The sequence below is a fragment of the Rhea pennata genome, chromosome 1, assembly GCF_028389875.1.
Source record: "Rhea pennata isolate bPtePen1 chromosome 1, bPtePen1.pri, whole genome shotgun sequence".
Lineage (NCBI taxonomy): Eukaryota > Metazoa > Chordata > Aves > Rheiformes > Rheidae > Rhea > Rhea pennata.
In genome coordinates, this window is record NC_084663.1 from 79,439,154 (window position 1) to 79,460,491 (window position 21,338).

Consider the following 21,338-nt stretch of genomic DNA (forward strand, 5'->3'; position numbering starts at 1 on the left):
CTTGTTTCCCTTTGGTTTTCCCCTCCCTTAGATCAGACCTTGAACTGATACCCTGTTTACCTACAGTTTAGTCTGAAGAGCCAAATGAATTAGGCAGCTGTCATTCTTCCACTTACAAATCAGTGACCAATGTTGAAAACACTTTTTTAACCTGTTCTTAACCTATTTAGTCACAGGAACAAAACACATTATAGTAAGATTTCTGTGAAGTATTTTTATGGACTCCAGAGATTGCCCACTTGCATTCTGGTCGAGTCATCAGTAGTGGAGTCCCTTTTTGAGAGAAAATAGAGAGTTCTTTAAAATCTTACTATGTTATTGCTCTGTTGCTTCTCAGTGATGGTCCTGATCGCCAAAACAAGTTTTTCAAACAGGCTAGGACAAGTAGGTAAAATCTTATGGCAGACAGCTTGGGCCTTTTCTCTTAACGAACCCATAGTGTTTACTGAATCTCTATGTTTAACTGATACTTTGTGCTCTCTTGCTTGATTTCTCATGACACCCTGTTATTAAACTCACATGATGTATAGCAGGATGAGGATTAAATAGCATATTTCATTAATTATTGCACATTACATAAGATACAGTATAATTGTATATATTATGTTATATAGAATTAATGTTATTTTAGAACAGCTTCCATTGCACTCCTAGTGCAATGTCATAGTTATCTTGGTAAAAGTATAAATTGCTAATAATAAGCACATGCTAAAGCAAAATGTTTAATATTTTATGCCTTCTTTATACTTCCTATATAAAGAAGGAGGAGAAAAGGAGAAGGAGGAGGGGAAGGGGGAGGGGAAGGAGAAGGAGAAGGAGGAGAAGGAGAAGGAGAAAGAGAAGGAGAAGGAGAAGGAGAAGGAGAGCCCAGCATTTTTTCCTTCCCACTTCGCTTTTCACTTAAATTGCAAGTCTAGCCAGTTCTTTAATAAAAATACAAACAAAATCCTGAAAGTGGGGGTGACTCAAAGAGATTGGCTGGATAGGTTCGGGGCCTAACATTTAATCTGCCTTGATCACTCTTCCAGGATCTTTTTCAAAAGCTATTTTCTGTACTCTAATGCTCTGCCAATCATAATTCGAATTTCTGAACACATGAAAGGACCATTTCCTGTCTCTAGTGGAAAAAGGGACAAAAAAGTATTTCAAGTCAAAACTGAGTTTTCTTCTAAGGCTTAATACAGGAAAATAAAAGCCGTTTCCATTACAGGCACTGTTCGGGCGTCTCTTTAAAAATGATCACATACAGGAGGTGTTAACAGGCCATGTGCACGGAGTTACATTCTCTTTTCCATTCAAGTGTCAGCTTTGCTAGCTTGCAGTCAGAGGCAAATCAGTGATCCATGACTGAGCACATCAGCAAAGTATGATGTAATGGGCCTGCTCTCACTCTATCCTTCACATGAGCCGTGGAGCCCAATCGCATGGAGTTAATCATTGACATGAAAGAGGAGGCCTCAGCATGGACATGGGAGGGGGCAGGGAAGGGGAGCTCAGTACCAGTAAGCTGAGGCAGTGGAAATTTTCCACTTCGGCCAAGCTGCTGAAATCTTGAGGAGGTGTCTGGCATTTTGGGGGAAAGGCTGGGAAAGGATGGGAATTTGATGCCAGTTTCATGTTTGGAGGTGATGTTTTATGTGTAACAGCTCCCCACCATCACTCTCCTAATCTCTATTACATATCTACAGACAAAACAGCTACTTGGCATTGCGCTGCGGATGTCTGCAACTTTTGCCAGGACGTTGAACAGAGGCCAGGAACTTGGGTGGAGACAGGAGCCAGAAGGTCATCTGGGGTTGCTGCTCTTTGTTAAAGCTAAATAATGTTGTGAATGTACTAAGCCCCTTTCCAGGCACTTTTTTTTTTTTTTTTTTTTTTTTTCATTGGGCTGGATCCATCTGCAAACATGTGAGGCAGAGTGGACTGCTTATTCGCACTTAGCATGAAATGTTGAATTGGAGTTTTACTGAGGAAAATGAGCAAAACTCATTGCAAAGTTTGTGTTATGAGAACAAGAACTTGGGTTGCTTGTCATTTCCTCTCTTTAGACATTGATCCAATACTCACCTTCATGAAAATATCAGTAGATTTCATTATTGTTCCCCAAGAGAAGAAGTTAAAAAAAAATGGAAGTGTGTTGAAACAAATTCTGGCATCTGGAACAGCACAGTTACAGCTGGATCCGATAGCACTACTGAACAGTAGTTCTCCCTTGTCATGCAGCTGGAATCAGCAGAGACTGAAAAATTGCATGAGTTAGATTTGTATTTTACACAACTGATGTTATTAAATGAGCTCTATAGCTAGATAGATGCATTTACTTATTTTGACTTGCAAGATGCCAAAGTTTATATATATTATTGAGTCATTGGTGTGTCGCTCCTTCATAAAACAGGGTTCAGATGGAAGGAGATTAATATTTGAGCTATCCAGATTATGGTCTCTTCCCATGCCAAACTATAGAGAAATAGTTACAAACTTATACGGATACAGTAAAAAATTTGGTATCAAGAAAACCATTGTATAGTCTTTTTTACACCAAGGCAAGTTCATGATTGGTGAACACATGAAGTTCAGGGATTCATGGGAAAGCTTCCTCTTCATTGTGAGGCTGACATTTGTAGGGCTGTATGCAAATACCTTCTTCATTTTTTGATCAGGTGTTCTTTTGCCTGTGAACATATACATTGTATATTGAATTATATTTACCCCTCCTCCACTGCCTTGGATGTAATAGTCATGGGAGATAAGTCATTGCAGTTGACATTGGGTAGCTTTTTGGTCCTGGGGGTACCCCTGTTTTTCTGTATCACCCCATTGACATCCAGTGGTCATATGACTGATGTGGCTGCATGCCATTATGTAACTTATCAGCGGAAAAAAAACTCCCAAGTTTCTCCCAAGTGCCATTTTCTCATGACATGTCACCAATGTATCTCTTTCTTTGTTGGCTGAAAATGATGTCCTTGTTGTACAGTTTCTTTATAACTTGTTCCAGAGGTGTTTAATGTCTTGTTTGTTTCTGTGCTTTCACTGTTAGGAGGGCCACATGTCATTATGAAGGAACCAGATTAAACAGTTTACATGTAAATATCCCAGTTCTGCATTTTCCTCAGTCCAGGGGTTTTAGCTAATTCTCTGCCTAACAGATAGTGTGCAGTAAGATGAGGTATGGGGTGTGGGCCTAAATATATTACAGATAACCTCCACACTCCTCTCTGCTGAGCTTGGCCCGTGTTTGGGATGGTGAGAACGACCGACAGCAGCCGTGAGAAAATTCTGTGTTACTTCAGGTGTTTCCCAAATTGCATTTTGTGCCCGATGCCCTCCTGATCCTTAACAGTCCTGAGGGAGTGTGTGATGCAGTCTTTATGTGGTCCTTCTGTCAGAAAGAGCTTTGTGTCACTTCCTTATTATATAAATGGCAATGTGAGCGTTATGCCTTACCCATCTGCTGCTCTTGTTCATCTCCAAAATCTCTCTTTCATAGCAATCTCTTTCATAGCAAGTAAAAAAATCCTTGCTTATAAGATGCAAATATAAAATATATATGTACGTGTGTGTGTGTGTATAACATATATGTTCTTCTTTTTTTTTTTTTTTTTTTTTCCCTGGGGTCTTACTGGATGGGAAGCAGCAAAGCATAAACTATTATTTGTGTGACTACATTTATCCAGACTGTGACACCATTTTCCAGAGTCACTATCTAATTCTGACATCTGAGAGACTCTTAGAATAAGAATTTGTGGTAACCACAAATAACAAAGGGAGAAAGACTGTGGAAAGGTAAAAAGTCTGATCTTGGTTTGCAGTCTCTCAGTCCCAGCCCAGGCTCTTTATGCCGCTTCACTGTTTAATATGGCTTCTTTTTTCTTCTTTTTTTTTAAGGACAAGACAAATTGTCTAGCCACAAGAATTTAAGCAATGCTTTTAATTTAAGTGAAGAAATGTGCTCTCCTGCTTGGCTGCCTTTTAAGTTGAATTTTGCAGCATCTCAGCACAAGGTGTGTTCACAGAGGAGGTGCTGTAGCTCAGTGTATCTGTGGTGTAAAGTTTGCTTGGCTATGCTCTGCTTCATTTACCTGGCTGAGGATCCAAAAGAACCCTGTTGCCATTTGTTTGCCTAGGAAATCTTCCCAAACAGTGCCTGCCACCAAATCCAGGGTCAGGTACGCTGCTTCTCCAGGTACTCCGCTCATTCCTCTCTTAGGCCAACAGGCCTTCTATTTCATATGGGCCCAATATTGCTTGTGAGAGTTTGCATGCATGCATGTGTGTGCGTACATCAGTGAGTAGTACAAAATTCATAAATGCCTGAGCTTTAGATAGTGTCTCATGAAAGTGCACAGGAGGCTTGTAAGGTCAAAAATGTTGGCCATTCCTGGGTATAAACATTTTATTAACATGCATTTGGGAGAGTCTGTGGGCCATGTCAGTGAAAATGGATACACGTACATATACACACACATACACACATATATATATATATATATGAAAGTATGAAATAAGGGAGGCAGATGGTCTCTATTACTTCATGTAACCAAGCACAGGATGCAAATGATCCAAAACAATTATCTTTGGAGTTTTTATATCACAGTCTTGAAGAGGTTTAAAGACATATATGATAAAGGGATTTAAAAATATATAGATAATATTTTTTTCTGCTCAGTATAGTGTTATGATTTTCAAAAATAAACTTGCTCAGCTCTTTAAAACTAGAAGCAAGTGCTAGTTTTGGTTTTAGTGCAGAACCAGGATCCTGGAAGTTTCTCATTTCCAGTGGGAACATATGAGTATTTCTCAGCTTTATTCAAGCCAAGGACTACCTAACCCTTTAGGAAAAAGAATCTGCAGATGAATTGTATGATTGCTGCCACAATGGTTTCATTTACAGCAGCTATCTTCAAACTGAACTAATCTTTGCACATATATGTATTCTTATTTCCTGTTTTGCCTCTTTGCCGCTATTGTGTGAGTGTGCATTTTATTTTTTTAATTTAAAAAACACTTAAAATTGCTACAGGGATCATTTTTTGATGTTTTCCAGACCACTAGAGGTCCCCAGCCAGTGCTGAAAAACACTTGAATAGAGTAGTCCCTCCTAATAGTGAGATTATCTCAGCCTGTCAGTGATCCAGGGTAAACTACTGTCTTTGGTCTCTTGCCAGCATAACTTCAAGGAAGAAATTTCACATTTGTACAAAGATGAGGAAAATATTTATTTAGCAGGTGCATGTGTGTTTTTCTAACCCACTGATTGCTGAAGTTGCTCAGAGCTTTGGAACGTGACTTGTGTTTCTGGAGGGGATTAATGGGCAGAGTGAAGGTTATTATCTCATAAACACAGCAGATCACATGAATCTGACACTTCTCAGTACCTCCTTATAAAAGCAAGGATGGGTTTGGAAAAAGATTGTCTGAAAGAGGTGCCTAGGATTAGGCTTTCAAATCCATATTTAGTTACTGAGCTGATTTTTTCAGAAGGGCTGCTCCTAAATAACTCTTACAGTTCAGTAGAAGTCATTGCAATAAAAATCTGTGTGTACACATGCCATATATCATAAATCACTTCATCTGCTATTAAAGTGTAGCCACTTCTAGGTAAAAATATGGCAGATGTTTAATGTGTCCTGTCACAGCAACTCCCCATACCAAATTTCAGTGGGACAGGAAGAATGCCATGAAACAGCAAGAAGGGATTTATTTAGGCGAGACATAATTACCAAAGTTGGACTATGTCCAGAACACTGGGGCACACCCTCCTGCTTTTTTAAATTTGATTTTAACAACTTTAATTTTAAGCACCTGATAGTCATGTTTCTTGCCAAGGGAACAGACTGCTGAAAGTAAAAGAGGCAGCATTTCCTACGCAAAAAAAGAAAAAAAAAATCTGAAAATGAAAAAGAAGGAAAAAAAGTTTTCTCATATATAGTTTATGACACCTCAGTGGGAAAACATGAAAATATCCACTGCAGAAATACATTTTCTGGGCTATAGGTCAGCTCAGGAGAGCTGGAGAAGTTTACCCTACCCCACAAGCTACACCAATATTTTGCATGTGGAAGTGATGAATTGTGAAAGGTGGAATTGCACAGGGGGGTCAGTGTTGGGAGTCCAGGGCAGTGCTGTGCAGAAACAACACAAAAGGAACCTGCATGAGAAGATGACAATAAAACTTCTTTTGCTATTAAAACATACATATGCACCAGCTTTTATCGATTATATGGCAAATATCTACAGTTGACAACCAAATGGTTCACTACACCAACTTGCTCACATGGAATTTAACTGAATCTACAGCATTACAACATTACACACAAAGCAAAATTAATATCTGAAAGAAAGCACCTTGTATGACATAAACCTGATGAACCTCAGGAAGAATTCTGTTGACCTTGGCTACCCACTCAATTTGCCACGTGAACCAAGTAAATCATTTCTCACAGTAATTCACAAGCTTTGGAATAAGTAAGTCCTGATCCTTCCCTAGGTAGGAGGATGGACTAGACCGTATGATAGGGTCACTTCAAAGAAATATTTCTATGATTTTAAGGTCCACCCCCAATGCCTATTAACAAAGACCCAAAAGATGATGGCGGAATTATAAAGCGTCTACTGTGGCAAGTTGACAGATTTTCCAGGAAACTGATTTTGTCCTAAAGAACGGTACTTACGACAGTTTGCAGAGCAGTTGCTTTAAATAGAAGAAAACGTATTTGTATCATCCTGAAAATAACTAAAAGCATGTATAGTCTCTCTTTTCCTGGCTCTCTTGCTGCTGCTGAAAGGAATTTAACGAAATGATCCATATCTGAGAGATGATTTCCATCTTTGTACAAAACATAAAGCAAGTGCAATGGCTGTTCTGGGACTTACTCTGTCCTATTTACACATGGGTCATAGTTGGATGGTAAAATCTTGAACTGCATACTTCCCTAATGTACATGTTGATCACACTATGGTACCAGAGGAAGCTAGGCTGTGGCTGTGGAATAATATATGGCCCTGAGTCATGTATGCAGTTTATATTCAGATAAGAGGAAGGAGGAGGGCTCAGGTACATGTGGTTGTATCTACTTATTAGTGTAATGAGGTTACAATATTTTGTGGATTCCTGATGTCGTTTCTCTTCTGCTGCATAATCACTGCGTGCAAAGACAACCGCATAACGCCTGTGAACAGTGCAGCTACCGTTTCTTTAATGCCCCAATTTCTTTGAGTTTCTGAACACCTCCCCTTGCTCCTCATTACGAGGAAGCTGCTTTTGGGTTTGGTGGATGGCCATGTACTCATGCAGACAACCCGACTCAGTGGAGAGCAAACAAGCCCTTTGCTACAGAACAAGGCTTGGTAAATTCAACACGCTGTTTCTGCCAATGAAGTGAAGTGGACCAGAGCTTCAGTGTACTGCTCTTTCCAACAGGTATGCTGCCTCCTCTTTGGTCTCTCCTCAGTGGTCTATTCCACTTAAAGAATGGGAATGTTTTAGACCAGTGTAATAATAAACAATATCACTATTACAGTTTTGCTACATACTGACATATCCCCCTGCAAGTACTGTGTTTAACAAGAAAGTACAATTTACAGGACGAACAAAATAACGAAATATTCCACACTTGACTGTTTCCTCATCAGAATTGTAATGAACTAAAAGACTGATACACTTTATCTACCCTGTTGATGATTAAACCTAGACACTAACCAGATATTTGCTGTCATTTTTGGCTTTCACACCCATGTCTGTAGTGCACATATTGTAGAAACTATTTTTCTTTACCTCTCACAATCTGTGTATGTAGAAGCAAGGCAATGGTTTTACATAGCTGCTTGCCACTTTATCCTATAAAGTAACAAAAAGAACTAGTGCAAAACACCTCAGTTACAATTCTCCTCTGGTGTAAACCCAGGTAGCTCCACTATGGGTTTGCAGAGCTATAATGATGTACACCAGAGGAGGATCGGGCCCTGTAGTACAAGTATAAGAATTTTCCAATTGCAAACACTGGTACAAAAACGTTATTCTCCCCATTATTCTTTCATATTACCATGTATCTCCATTTCCAATATTATGTCATCCCAAAAAACTTTAACAAATGTATAGTCAGCAAACAAAGACATCACCCTATCTAATCAGCAGACAATTCTTTTTTTTACCATAGCAGTGAACTAACAGTCACAAGTAGACTTAACATGGACAGGCCTAATTCTAAACCATGGTCTTTTCAGTCTGAATATACTGAAATTCCACTCCTGAGCTGGTATCTGCATTGGGAACTGAAAATTGTGGTGTTTAACTTGTTAATAATTTAAACAATGGTTTTATGTATTCCCAGGACATTGTAGCATCCTGATCATGAAGCACTTAAAGCAAATGTATCTTTTAAAACATACACATAAGCACTTAAGATTATTTTTCGCATTGGTTCCAAAATAACTTTCAGATTTTGCTGGGAGAGCAGTGCATCAACAGTCATTATTTCTCCTAATAAAAAGAAGCATCCCTTTTCCCTTTGAGGAAAGAAAAAAAAAAGAGACTCAGCAGCTTCACAGTGACCTTGTGCATGACAGATTTGCGGGCTTTAATGCACAGCTCATGTCATCCCAGTCAGAAAGTAATGCTGCAAAATACTGCTACAAAACAAAGATGCACAGTGTCCCTGGTATGATTTAAAATCACCAACACATGGAGGAACAGTTGTGGTATTTTTCCGAACTACAGAAAACCATACACTTCAAAAAAAAAAAAAAAAAAAAAAAAAAAAAGAAGAAGTTCTAGTGACAAGCAAAGTTAAAAATAAAAACAACCAAACATACAAAAAGCCCAACCCCACACCTTTATGTTACATCTCAACTTGCTCGTCGTAAGCTAAGCGCCTACCCCACAACTGCATTGAATGCGCTGCTAGCAGCACTTGCCAGCTAGGCAGGCCCTCGTCCTGCTTCGTTGGTAAAACTCCCTTTGCTACCAGCTGTGGCAAGTTTTGTTTCCACAGTTCCCCTCTAAATCAAAAATTCAAAAGAGAAAATCCATCTCACGGGTCTTTTTTGCATGCAGCTGGAAACAAGACCCCGATTCTGCAGCTTGCTGAGCGCCTTTATCTCAGCATGCAGAGAAACGGCTGCAAACACTACATTCTGCTGCTCAAGGGAAACCAACTATTATTTATGCCTAAACACTCTAGCTCTTTTATTGAGGGGGGAAAAAAAGACACTAAACTGTCTTGATGTTGCGTGTAATGCAGGGTGTGTTACTTCCTTAAACCACATCACATGTGTACAGCTGAAACATATGCCTGTGCACATTAATATTTACTACCCAAGAGAAGCCTTAGCTTGTGTAGATTTGAGATAAAAAGCAGCGTTCCATCACTGTATAAAGTTCTAAAATGCTCACATTTGCAGAGGTCTCTCCAAATGTGTTCATTAAACCTGCATCTTCTGGCCATATGTAGCAGTATAATTTAGAGTGTATATTTTAAAGGTTTCATTTTCTGTTTTACCCACTGATTATTATGTGGTGTAAAACCTCAATTATCCAAACTAATCAGGGTAATGAAGGAAGGAAATGAAAAGGAGGTGGTGGAAAAGGATACATTACCAAATGCCCTAGAAAAAGTAGTCCATGCAACACCAAGAGGAACAGAAATTTCAGTGTTATTAATGCCTTTTATCTTTTTCTAGAAATTTATCAGTATGAATAGAAGGATAATATGGTAACTAAATTGTCTCCCTCATTCTTAGCATGTTCTGGTAGGCAGCAGGCAATTTAAAACACTGCGGACAAATGAACTGACAATTTTGTCTTATTTTTCACCATGCAAACTCACAGACATAGATGGAAGAGCACAACCAAAAATGAAGGGTGTATCTGGCCCAGCTGATAACAGGAATGACTTGAAATATACAGAAATATGTCTGCAAATTTCTACCCATACTGTTTAAGATTAACTACCTAATTCTTGGGTGGATCCAGGAGGCAGACATACAGAGCTAAAATGGCTGCTGATACAAATGGAAACTTTCCCAAGAAAAATATCAGTTTTCTCCATTTTCACCCCATGCAATGTATGTACTTTTGGCACCCAAATTCTGTTTTTTATAGCCTGAATAGGTGCAAGCACAAAACAGGCACATATTCTATACCTGAAAAACATCACAGAAGAGTTGGAAACCTTTTCATATATCAGACCTGTAAAGGTGAGATGGTGAAAAATTTAAGCATCACTGCTAAAACTGAGACAGAGGCTGTGTAAAGACAGAAAAATAAGAGGCCCCACCTGTACAGTGACATGTTCAAGCATATTATTACACATATACAACTGTAACTGTTTACCACTTTCTCAGGCAGAGTTATTTTTAACACATGTTAAACTGCAAGCCTTAGCTGATTGCTGTAGTGCCCCAGCTTGCTTACCAGCAGTTTTTAAGGCTAGTTATTTCTCATCAAAGTGATTCCAGTTGATTTGGCCTGACCTCATTCCAATGAAAGTTTTTGTGTGCCCAGAAGACTTCTCATCACTGCCACCATGAGTATCTTTCTGTGTAATGTCCCTAAGTGTCCACAGCTTGTGCACACAGTTTCTGGGTGTTGAGGCAACTTGGCAGATGTCTCTAACCTCCCCAGTGTGCAACAATCCTGTGCTCGCATTCAAGAACTTGATTTCTTTGCAGTAGCTTGTTTATTTCTTTTGACTCGCTTCTTGGTTGAGTAGTAATCTGCAGAACAACACAAAAACACAGAGAATTAGAACTGTAATGCTGATAAAGTCTGCTTTAAAGAAATTCCTCAAATCTTGTTGGTTTTGTGTCAAAGAAGTCATTTGGACTTCTCTAAGGCTCGTGAAGGAACAAATTTAATACCTTTAGTATGTTCCATTGAAAGCAATGTAATACCAAGTAAAACAAAGGAAATGTACTGGCTTTTATCCAGTTTAGATCAATGGACTTTGGACCCTCTTATGCAAGCAGAGCAATGCAACATTTTACTGCAACTTTTATAGCCACTGCTGCAGTGCTTTCCTGTCAGAAACAGTTTTTTCTCCTCCTTAAAAATAACAAAACATACTCACTGTAAAATAACACCAGAAGTACTGTATATAAGTGGCATTTTATTTCTGCTTATTAGGTCAAATGCAGGTTCTGGGAAAACTCCATGAAACCTTGCTTATATCACTGAATTATAACTAACTGAGACAAATAAGTACTGTGGCTCAAGAGGAGAACTTTTTCATATGTATACATGGCTAAATCTTTGCGTTAAGTGCAAACAAATCGATCTCAACTACAGAGAACTATAGTTATGGCAAACAAATAGGAGTTCTTTCCCTGTCCCCATCACACAAAAAAAATACCTATTTTTTCAGGTAAACAGAACAAAACTAACTGAAGGGAAGCTAAATGTTCATTTACCTCTAGAGTTAATGGTATTTACCTGGTGTAAATTGTTTGTATTCATACTAACAAAGCTATTCCAACTTAAACCAGTTCAGGAGCCTAGCTTCATAATGTTTAAACTTAAGCTTCCTTCAAACTGGCAAAATAAACTGAGTTCTAGCACCATAAAGTTTTGTATTAATTTCAGCACAGAATATTACTGGCAAGATGACTGCAACCCTACAGCCTTTCACAGCCAAGTTTGTGCAAAGGGATTCCTGCAGCCAACTTCCTTAAGGATATGTCTGCATGGCACAGTGCAGTGGAGAGTAGCGGTACCAGAGCTAGCCCTGAATAAATTAAGCTCCTGGAGTGAGACCTGATCCCAAGGAGAGTGTGTTCTCCTAGGCAAGAGCATGCACTGCTAACTCAATAGAAAAGCAAATCTTGCTATTATTATAACCCACTGAAGACTCTCAGTGGGGCTGCAGAAGAGTGGGATAGCAGCAAGAATAAAAAGCCTATGTTACAAAATGTAATCCTTATGTCTGCTGTTTCTTCTAGTGCTAAGGCTTTACAAAGCTATCCTCCATTTCATTTCGGGCAAAGAAATGCATTGTGGATTATGCTTAGTGGACGAAATTTATAAGTCTTTAATAGTCATCATTCCCATTTCAGCCAGTGAAGAATTTTAGCCAGAGCCAAACTGCTTAGACACTTTTATACTTCATAGCTGAGGCTCATTTCAGGATTGATGAAGGCACTTAAAATCAGGGGGATATAGATCCCCAGAGTCATATTAAAATGGTTTAGCTTCCACTTAAAACTCTAGGCTGAGTCCTTGAGTACAGGCTGGAATATTTGAGAGACTCTAAAGAGCACATCAGTTGGCATAAGTAAAGTACTGAGTAGGACATTGATTGCAACCAGTCCAGAAGGAAACCCTGGGCACAGAGACCTACAAGAGAAAGATCTGTAGTGCTTAAATATACCTACCAAAATACCTACTTTCCTTTCCCCCTTGTTTTCCCCCACTTACCCTGCAGGAAATGAGGTTTCAGGACTATATGCTTCAGAAGAAAGACTCGCAAGTGAAAACAGAATTGTTGCCAATTTTCTCTCTTTTGACATTCAGCAAAGGAGGCAAGGACTTATAGACATCTTCCTGGAGAGCTGAATGACACTACAAGGTCTAAGTGAATAAGACTGAGCAAGTCAACAAGTTTAGAAAAGAAGAAGAGGAGGAACAAAAAGCCGACATGGTTCCCCGATGCTGCTTAGAGAAACACAGCTTTCAAAAAAAAAACCCAAAATCCAAATTAACCAATCATCCAACCAAAAAGGCCTGTAGCTGAGCCACTTTTTGAACTTGAGGCTCTCCCAGACAGACTGCAGAACAGAATCACACTGGAACTACACTGAGAAAGATGAACAAAGATGAAGTACTTGCATATAAAAGGTATAGGAGACAGAAGGAAAAATGTACTTTTGTACTAGTTATCTCTTGACATGTCTGAGGGGTCAAATACAACAAGAAAACCTCTGCTCCTCCTACTCAGGAGATACCAATGTCCACAAAACCCCATGGATGGTAATATGTTGATATTTATTTAATAGGCAACAGCTGTCTTTTAAAGTTTAAATTAAATGCACATTGTTGGATCTTAATGTAAAGCATTACAGTGTACCTCTTGACCAAAGGTGAATGTAGACAACTGCATTCAAATCCAATTGGAGAGCCTGATCCTAAACTAAACATTTCATTCTGGGATGTCAGAAGTTGGACAAATGGGCTCAAAAGTGAGGTCTGATCTTATCAGTAGCACTTTCCTGTAACACTCTGCCTTCCATTTTGCCTGAATTAATGTAGTCCTGTTTAGAGGGACAAGCCTGCTGCAGGCAGAGGGAAACTTTCAATGAATTGTTCAGTTGGCAATAAGGGGGCTATATGGGTGCGTGTGTGTTTGTGAGAAAAGGAGGAAGAGAAGCCCTGATCCAACGTCACCAAGAAAGAGGACTACAAATGATTTTCCTGCCCATCTCATTACACCTAGATTCCTTGGGGAGAAGGGTACTGTTATGAAAACAGTTGTCTTATGAAAACATACGTGGAAAAGTGTTAAACTGTGCAGCGTATTTTGGTTTCCACATTCCCTATTGAAATGTGTCTTGCCTGGGGAAAACAGAACGGAAGAAAAATATCCCTTGGAAATATCTGCATAATTTACTCCCACACACCTAGTGAGAGATTTACAATTGAACAGCAGTTCCCTCAAACCATCACATTATCATTGTGCTCTGAATTATACTTCTGTACTCCTACCTGTAAATTACACTGTTAATTAGTTAATGGCTGTAAAGTGCTTTGGAAAAGTGCAGTCATTAAATATCATTGTTCTGTACTTCACTGTACAATGTTCCACTCTTCACTAATCTCCAACCTCTTCCTGAACCTCTCTCTAGCAATTAAGTATCATACCCTCAAATAGCAAATTATTCTATTGTCTGACTTATTGAGACCAACATCACTATTCAGAAAATAGTGATGAAACTTTAGCTTCAATTATCTTCTAGGCAATTTCAAACAGTTGTCTCACATCAAATTCTCCAAAGAAAATCTTTTGTCTATGTCCTGAAAACTCCAGTCCAGAATAAATCAAAAACCTAGTAAGGATAAGAGAAATCTGATCTATGGGATCAGATTTTTCAAATAAGCTCAAATTCTACTAGGAAGAGAAAATGAGGGGCCAGATTCTCAGAAAAGCTTAGCATGCAGGATGCTGAGAACTTTTAAAAACTTAAAACTCTTTTATGGATGCTGAAACAAAAAATCCATTCCTTTGTGCAGCTAGCAGCAAATCCTGGTGAGAAGTATTTTAAAATCTAGCCTCCTTCTGCCTCCTGGCCAAGTTTAAGATTGATCTGCCCTTAAAATTCCTGGATGCCTTCACTGAGTGTCATATCCAAGCTGCAGTTAGCAGAAGAACTGGCTGATTTCTCTGGTTTCTAGTCTTCTTCCTAAGACTTAGCTCAGCCAGCCATGCTCCTTACTGCACTCTGGAACAATAAGCAAACACCCGCCCCCAACTCTCAATCAGTGGGCAACGCTGTTTTCTTGTTGGGTTCTTGCTTCGGAAATTCTCTCACTGCTTTCTTAGAACAGTTTGTTAAATGTCTAGCCCTTGTAACCAGTCTAACTATCCTCTTGCAAGAAGTAGTCATTATCTTATTTGTTCTGATACTGACAAGTTCTAAATAAACCCCCAGGCGCCGGAGGGAGGTTGTGGCACAGCACCTGTGAAAAAACACAAGTCACTGGTCCCTCAATTAAGAGTTTGCGTTCTCTTTCAGATTCTTCTCTGAAGAAAAAGATCCTTTTTCTTAAAAAAAGACAGGTTTACGGACCTATCAAAGAATTTCTAAGAAGCTGCTGGGACCAGATTGGACCAGCTGAGCAATACAAAGTTCTCACACACCTGTCAGAGACGTCTGTCTTCGTTTTTTCCCTTCTGGGCTCCTCCACTTGCCCCTTGTTTTCTTGGAAGTTTTAGGTTTCTCAGTCAGTGTCACCTGGGCAAAGTGGTGAATCTTGTCCTCCCTGCTAAGGGGCCAGTTCAAGTGCTGCAGGGGTCTCCAAGAGTCCCCTACCATGCAGCTGTGGTAGAAGGCAGGCACCTGGTGGCCCTTGAGCTCTTCCCATTGCAGGAGCCCCTCAGCTGGTACGTCGTGGAGGAAATCAAAGTTCCACTTCTGCTGGGCTCCCTCGATGCTGCTGCGCAACATGTGCTGGAAATCTTGCTGTAGCTGCTTGTGATCTATAGGGCCAAAGAGGTTCCTCTGGGTGTGGGTCATCTTCCCTGGCCTCCGCTCCACCTTTTCATCCCTCTGCCATTCTCCAGTGAGCGTACACAGCAATACTTCCCTGCCAGGGACAGACAGACCATCAGTCACCCTTTGCAAGCTCAGTTTAATGGGCACCTCATACTCTTCAGGGGGAGTAAACCTGTATCAATCACATTATCATAGAATCATAGAATCAGTAAGGTTGGAAGGGACCTCTGGAGATCATCTAGTCCAACCTCCCCGCTCAGCAGGGTCACCTAGAGCATGTTAGACAGGGTTGCATCCAGGCGGGCCTTGAATATCTCCAGAGAAGGAGACTCCACAACCTCTCTGGGCAACCTGGTCCAGTGCCCCGTCACTCTCACAGTGAAGAAATTCCCCCTCATATTCAGGCAGAACTCCCTGTGGTTCAATTTCTGCCCATTGCCTCTTGTCCTGTCACACAGGACAACTGAAAAGAGTTTGTCCCCATCCCCTTGACACCCTCCCTTCAGATTCTTGCACACATTGATAAGATCCCCCCTAAGTCTTCTCTTCCCCAGGCTAGAGAGGCCCAGCTCTCGCAGCCTTTCCTCATAGGGCAGGTAGTAAATCTTGGCTCATTTTTGAAAAAAAACTTATCCCAGGCCTGATTGAGAATGTCAATTGACTTCTATAGGATGCCTCTGGCTAAGGCAGCAGCTTTAGCAATGAGTAAGGTTGAAATGCCAATACCTCTTTTGAGTATCTTTATTTCACTGTGTACTAAATAAGGGTTTATCCTAAGGGCTTAGAGACACACAAGGAAGCGGACAACATTCCTTGAGGTAGAGACTGTTTATTTTCTTGTTGTGCTTTGTCTACAGTAGGCAGCCTTGGAACAGACACCTAGAAGTCACAGTAGTATAAAGCACAGCAAAAGACAAAAAGCACAGAGGTGGCATTTGGGAAAAGTCATGAGTGTCACCTTAAACAAGGGGAAGGGGCTGAAAAGAAGGATTTCAAGACCAAGAAAGGTGAGGGAATCAGAAAAATACAGAAGACAAATGTATTATTTTAAAATGGAGGTGGTATCTCTTCCCTGACTATTCTTAAAATTTCTTTGGCAGTGTCAGTCAAGTTAGAAGTTATAGATGATCAGATCTATTAGTTATTCTTGACTGCCATTTTCATTCCAAAAATGGTCTTAATCACAGACAAAAAATCCTTGTCTTGCTTCCTGTAAGGCCACACCTCATTCAATTACCAGTAGGTGAACTTCCCATTTTTTTTAGGCTAGCCTTAGGACAGAAGAGACAGGATTTGCACGGTCCCCTGGCAGGTAAGGTGAAGACATGGAAAGACTAAGAGAAACCAGTAGGTTAGTTATAGACCAAAAGGGCATAAAAGTACCAAATACATTCATTCACTAATTCCTGCCTCAGGCCTCTAATTTCAGCTCTCAGTTGCCCTTACAGCACATAATGTTGATTTCCAAGCGGTGGATGTGGTTTGCTAAAGGCTGATGGTTCCCAAACACTGTGCATCACTCTACAGAAATAGCCAGAGGAGACCTCTGGGCTGGAAGTACAACAGCCCTGGCACACTGTCTGGGGCTCATCACTGGGGCTCCTCACTCTGCATCATCATGTGGCACCTGGCAAGGGTGGCAGAGCAGTGTTTTGAGGAAAAGCAGCTAAGTGCACAACAGCAATCTCAGTGGTATCTGGCATCCCAAACAGTTGTGTACAACCTTGCCCTCAGCTGTCAGGGTACTTGGCAGTGCTGGTTGTTGCTGTAGCTAGTAACAATCACACTGTTGCTCTGCTGTTTTTGTAGCCTGTGCCAGATCTCCAGCAGTTTACCACTAAGCTAATTCAAAGGTAATCTATCATTTTTCACATCAGTAAGGTTGGAAGGGACCTCTGGAGATCATCTAGTCCAACCTCCCAAAGATTTCCTGGTGCTGACTCCACTGGGGCTTGAACCCAGGACCATCAGCATGCAAAGCAGATGGGATAATCACTGTTTTAGGGATGAATATGCAGTGCTTTGAAGGAAATACTCTCCTGTGTTAGAAACTCTCCTCATATGCAGTAGGAGTTGCCTGCTTGATACAAGTGAATCAGAGTTAGGAAGAAAGAAGGTATTTATCAAACATTTTTGGCCCTTAGTAATACCGTATTTTAATAGCTGTATGAACGAACTAGAAAAGAATCTGTCTTGCTCTGTTAATAAAACATGGGAATAACATGGAGACATGGGAATAGCTATTCCAGCGTAGACTTCTAATCCAGTGCCTTGTCTTTAAAACTGTCTAATTCCAGGTGTTTCAAAGGAAGATAAAATACCTGCAGAGAAGATAAATATAGAATAATCCCTATGGAAAGTTTCTTCCTAATGCTCATAAATAAGTCATGAATCACTAATGCTTATAACTCTTCTAAACTTACAGCATGTGTATATAGTGACTGTTGCTGTTACCATTATTCATGATTGCATCTAGAGTGAAATCCTGGCCCTACAGAAGTCAGCCTAAGTTTACTGCAGCAGAACTAGAGGAAAAAAGAAAAAACAAAAAACATCACTCCTTCCAAATCTTAGCTCTATAGCTACACCATCACTATTCTGAAAGGTTAGTCCAGGCTTTGTGAGTGTTATTAAACACCTTTAAAATCAGACTGAAATACTTGTTAAATGCAAAAACACATTAGTGATGACCACTTTTATTTTCTTGTCAGCTCTCTGCCTGTTTTAGTAAGCTGAAAAGAGATACAAACTCAGTCCAGTGTTTACTTCTTGCATTAAACTTTCAAGTAGCAGAAGAATGCTATGTCACATCTTTGCATTTCATATATATGTATGGTTTCAAAAAGAAAGGGATGAGAATGCTTGAAGGATTTAATGCTGGATTTTTCATTTTCATTCTTTCAGTGTAGGGCTGTTTCCTAGTAATCGTGGTACTGAATTAAAGTTGCTAGCTATAAATCTTATTTTCAGACAGCTTGTCTGTGACAGGTGCTCAGGTACCCTTATCTAATTCTCTTTAAAAGAATAGTTGAAAAGGCCTCTGCTTCCCTCCAGGGTGCAGGGGAAGCCACAGTCCCTGTCTTTGGCTTTAAGTTGTTTCATCGCTCCTCTTTCTTCTCTGGTGTTTGCTACCCTGGCAGCATAGTCAAGTGCCACCATCTGTCCCTAATACACATCCCCTTTGTACTGAGGTGAAAGGGAAGAGTGTGCGTGCAAGAATGAAATTTATTTATCATAACCTCAAACAATAGATAAGGCTTGGCTGCTTGAAGGCACAGCTGAATTGCTCTGTAAACCCCACCACACTGCATTCAGTGCTGCTCTCTGCACTGGCAGGGACCTGTCCTTCCCCTTGTGGGAGAAGCTGGGTTCAGAGAAACCTCCAGCATCTCTTCCTTGCCTCCTGGCCAGCCAGGAGCCCCTGGGCCCTGCACAAGGCAAGCAGAGGCAAGAGAGAGTTTGTACCTAACTGCGGTCACTCCCCTGAGTGCAGGCTCACAGAAATGCACTCGCTATGGAGATTTTAGTATCGATCTGCAAAAGAGCAGCACATTAGCAAAACATCAACCTGCCGCGATGGGCTGCAGAGCGCCCGGCTCCCCGCACACAAAAAGGAGGGAAGGCGAGAGCCGCCTCCAAGACGGTCCATGTCCAGCACTGTATCTCCCTCGAGGAAGCCAACAGGATGAAGCAGTCTCCTGCTCAACTTTCCCAAATGCAGACTGTACCCATGAGGGTTGTGTGTGCAGGAGTCAGGGCGACCTGCACAAGACAGAGGGGACCAGCACTGCGACAGCCGCTGCCCGCTTCGCTGCGGCTGCCGGCCCGCGGACACCGGCTCCGGGAGCCGGTCCTGGGCCCCCGCGAAGGGAGCATGACGCCGCCACCGCGGCGTTCCCCACGCAGCCTCCTGACACCCACGGCAAGGACCCGGGGCAGCCTCCCCACACCAGGGGCTCCCGAACAGAGCTCACTTACATGCGGGAGGTCGTGGCTACCACCTTGGTGCCCGTGGCCGGTGTGACGGGGGGCGTGGGTACACAGCCCGTGCCGGGCGCTGCCGCCGCCGCCGCCGGCGCCGCTGTCTCTGGGATCGCAGCGCGGCCCGCCCTGTTCCAGCCTGGCCCGCCCCGTTCCGTGTGCCGGGCTGCGCCGCACGTGGCCCTGCCACGTGAGCGCACTCACCGACGCTGCAGGTGCACGAGCCCTGGCTTGGGGGCTTGTACCTGTTAGTAACACCTTCGCGGCTGTGATGCACAGACATTCGACAGTCACTGCCAGATTTGATTGCATATATTTAGATCTCATCTACATGAGCCATGTATTTCCCTGCTCTTTAGTAATGCTTAGGACTTCTCCCTAAAGAGAAGTGTTGTCAGGTTTTAATTTTCCCGTCACTCCAAAAAAACTTGTGAGGCAGGCTGAATAATCCCTTTGCAGAAAATTAGCTCTGTGTTATTCACTCCATTTTTTCAGGTCATGGTAAAGAAGCAGAAGTGTGTGTGTGGGGGGGAGGAAGTTGGTGATAGGGGGCTTCCATCTCCGGAGTTTCCATCTCTCTGGAGTTGAAAACCTTGCTTGTTTTTATTCCTCTGTATTTCTAGGTTGATTTTCAAGAGGCGGAAGAGAGGGAAAAGCTGGCAAAAGGCCACAATCTTTTTTTCAGCTTATTTTGTCAACTTATTAATGATAAGAAAGTAGAGGATTTGGGGTTGAGAAAGGAAGAAAAACAGTAATTGTATGGGAACATCACTGCTCCTCTTAAAATCAGGCAGCAGGATATAAACACAGGAAAAATTAAGGACTATGCAATCTTTCTCACTCCATTTTTCCTGTTATACTGTATTTAAAATTCAGTCACAAAAACTGGACCTGTTAGATTTTGGAGGCATAGGAAAACTCCAGACTTTTTCATTCCCTCCCCCAAGAAGACAGTTTTTCCACTAGTTTTCATATCTGCAATGTTTCTGAATCAATGCAAATGACTGCTGTGATCTATTATCCAGGCACTTTGAGCTGAAAAAAAATCATATAATAAACAGGTCTTGAGAGTACCATGCAGGCTCAGTGGAGACCTGAAGTCAACTGCTCCATTGCATGGATGTGGGCAGTTTGTGTTGCTTAGCCACAAAACCAGAGAATGGTCCTTGACCCTGTTTCATTCAGCATTGTAGATGCTGCCTTTGCCTCTTCACCTCTGCTTTGTCATAAAGGTAGGCTGCATGAGCTCCAGCATTCAAAGCAAAATGAAGCTGTTTGGCTGTGATCGTGGAGTTGTAAGATCAAAATGACCTTCAGCAAAGACTAGTGTGAAAAAACATATGTAAATGTTAATTAGATTTTTTTTGGCAATCTCAACAGCTAAATTATTTTTCAGTTAAATAATAATTAAGATGCTGCATGGCGCAGTTCAGGCCAGCACTAGTTCTTTGAGTGAGTTTTTCAACCATTGGCAGTAGGGGTACATGCTACAAGTGCTGCCAGTGCCCTTTGGAGAGAAGTTGACTCATCATGAGGAAGGTGCACTGGGTGGCAAGTTGCCTCTGGACAGGGATTTTCTAAGATAAGACTCCATGGTAGGCTCTGTGAGTGAGCTCTAAGTCAGATATAAGCTGCGTGTCCACAATAGCACGATGCTGTGCGGACCCGTGGTGATGGACTCAGCTCGCTGTGGGGCTTGTTCATGTGGGTTGAATGTGATGCTGGTGCTAAGTGCTCTTGCTGCTGTCTGCCATTTCCTGCAGAGCCCAGTTATAGTAACACCTTGGCCCAAGAGACCCTCCTGGGTTTGCAGTGGTGGACATAGGCCACAGGATGGCTTGACCCCAAAAGTCTTTCACAGCTTTCTGCAAAATACAGAGAATAACTTCAGTTGCTAAGTGCAGTGCAACTGCCTGAGTAAGGAATGAGATTTACACAGAGTGGTAAACCTGGCCTCCTTTCTTCTGCCATAAAACAATGGGGAATGCTGTTGTTGTTATTGTCATTACCCAGTTATTTTATATATGCATATTTTTGCTTACTACACATAGTGCCAAAAAGACAAGGATCAATCTTTTGTCACTGGAGAAAACATTCATTAAAAATATGATGCCCTCTCTAGCATAGGATCTGTGTTCAAAGTTGTTGGTCAC

General features: G+C 41.3%; 1 protein-coding gene across 1 annotated transcript; it reads right to left on the bottom strand.

Moving 5' to 3' along the window:
- Positions 1–8,422: 8,422 nt before the first annotated feature.
- On the bottom strand, positions 8,423–19,269 carry LOC134137658 (cyclin-dependent kinase inhibitor 1-like). The gene is made up of 3 exons (XM_062570864.1): positions 19,183–19,269; positions 14,850–15,295; positions 8,423–10,716 (listed from the first exon to the last, which is right to left on the bottom strand). Coding segments are annotated over exons 1-3 (516 nt in total). The 5' UTR covers positions 19,185–19,269; the 3' UTR covers positions 8,423–10,648.
- Positions 19,270–21,338: the final 2,069 nt, after the last annotated feature.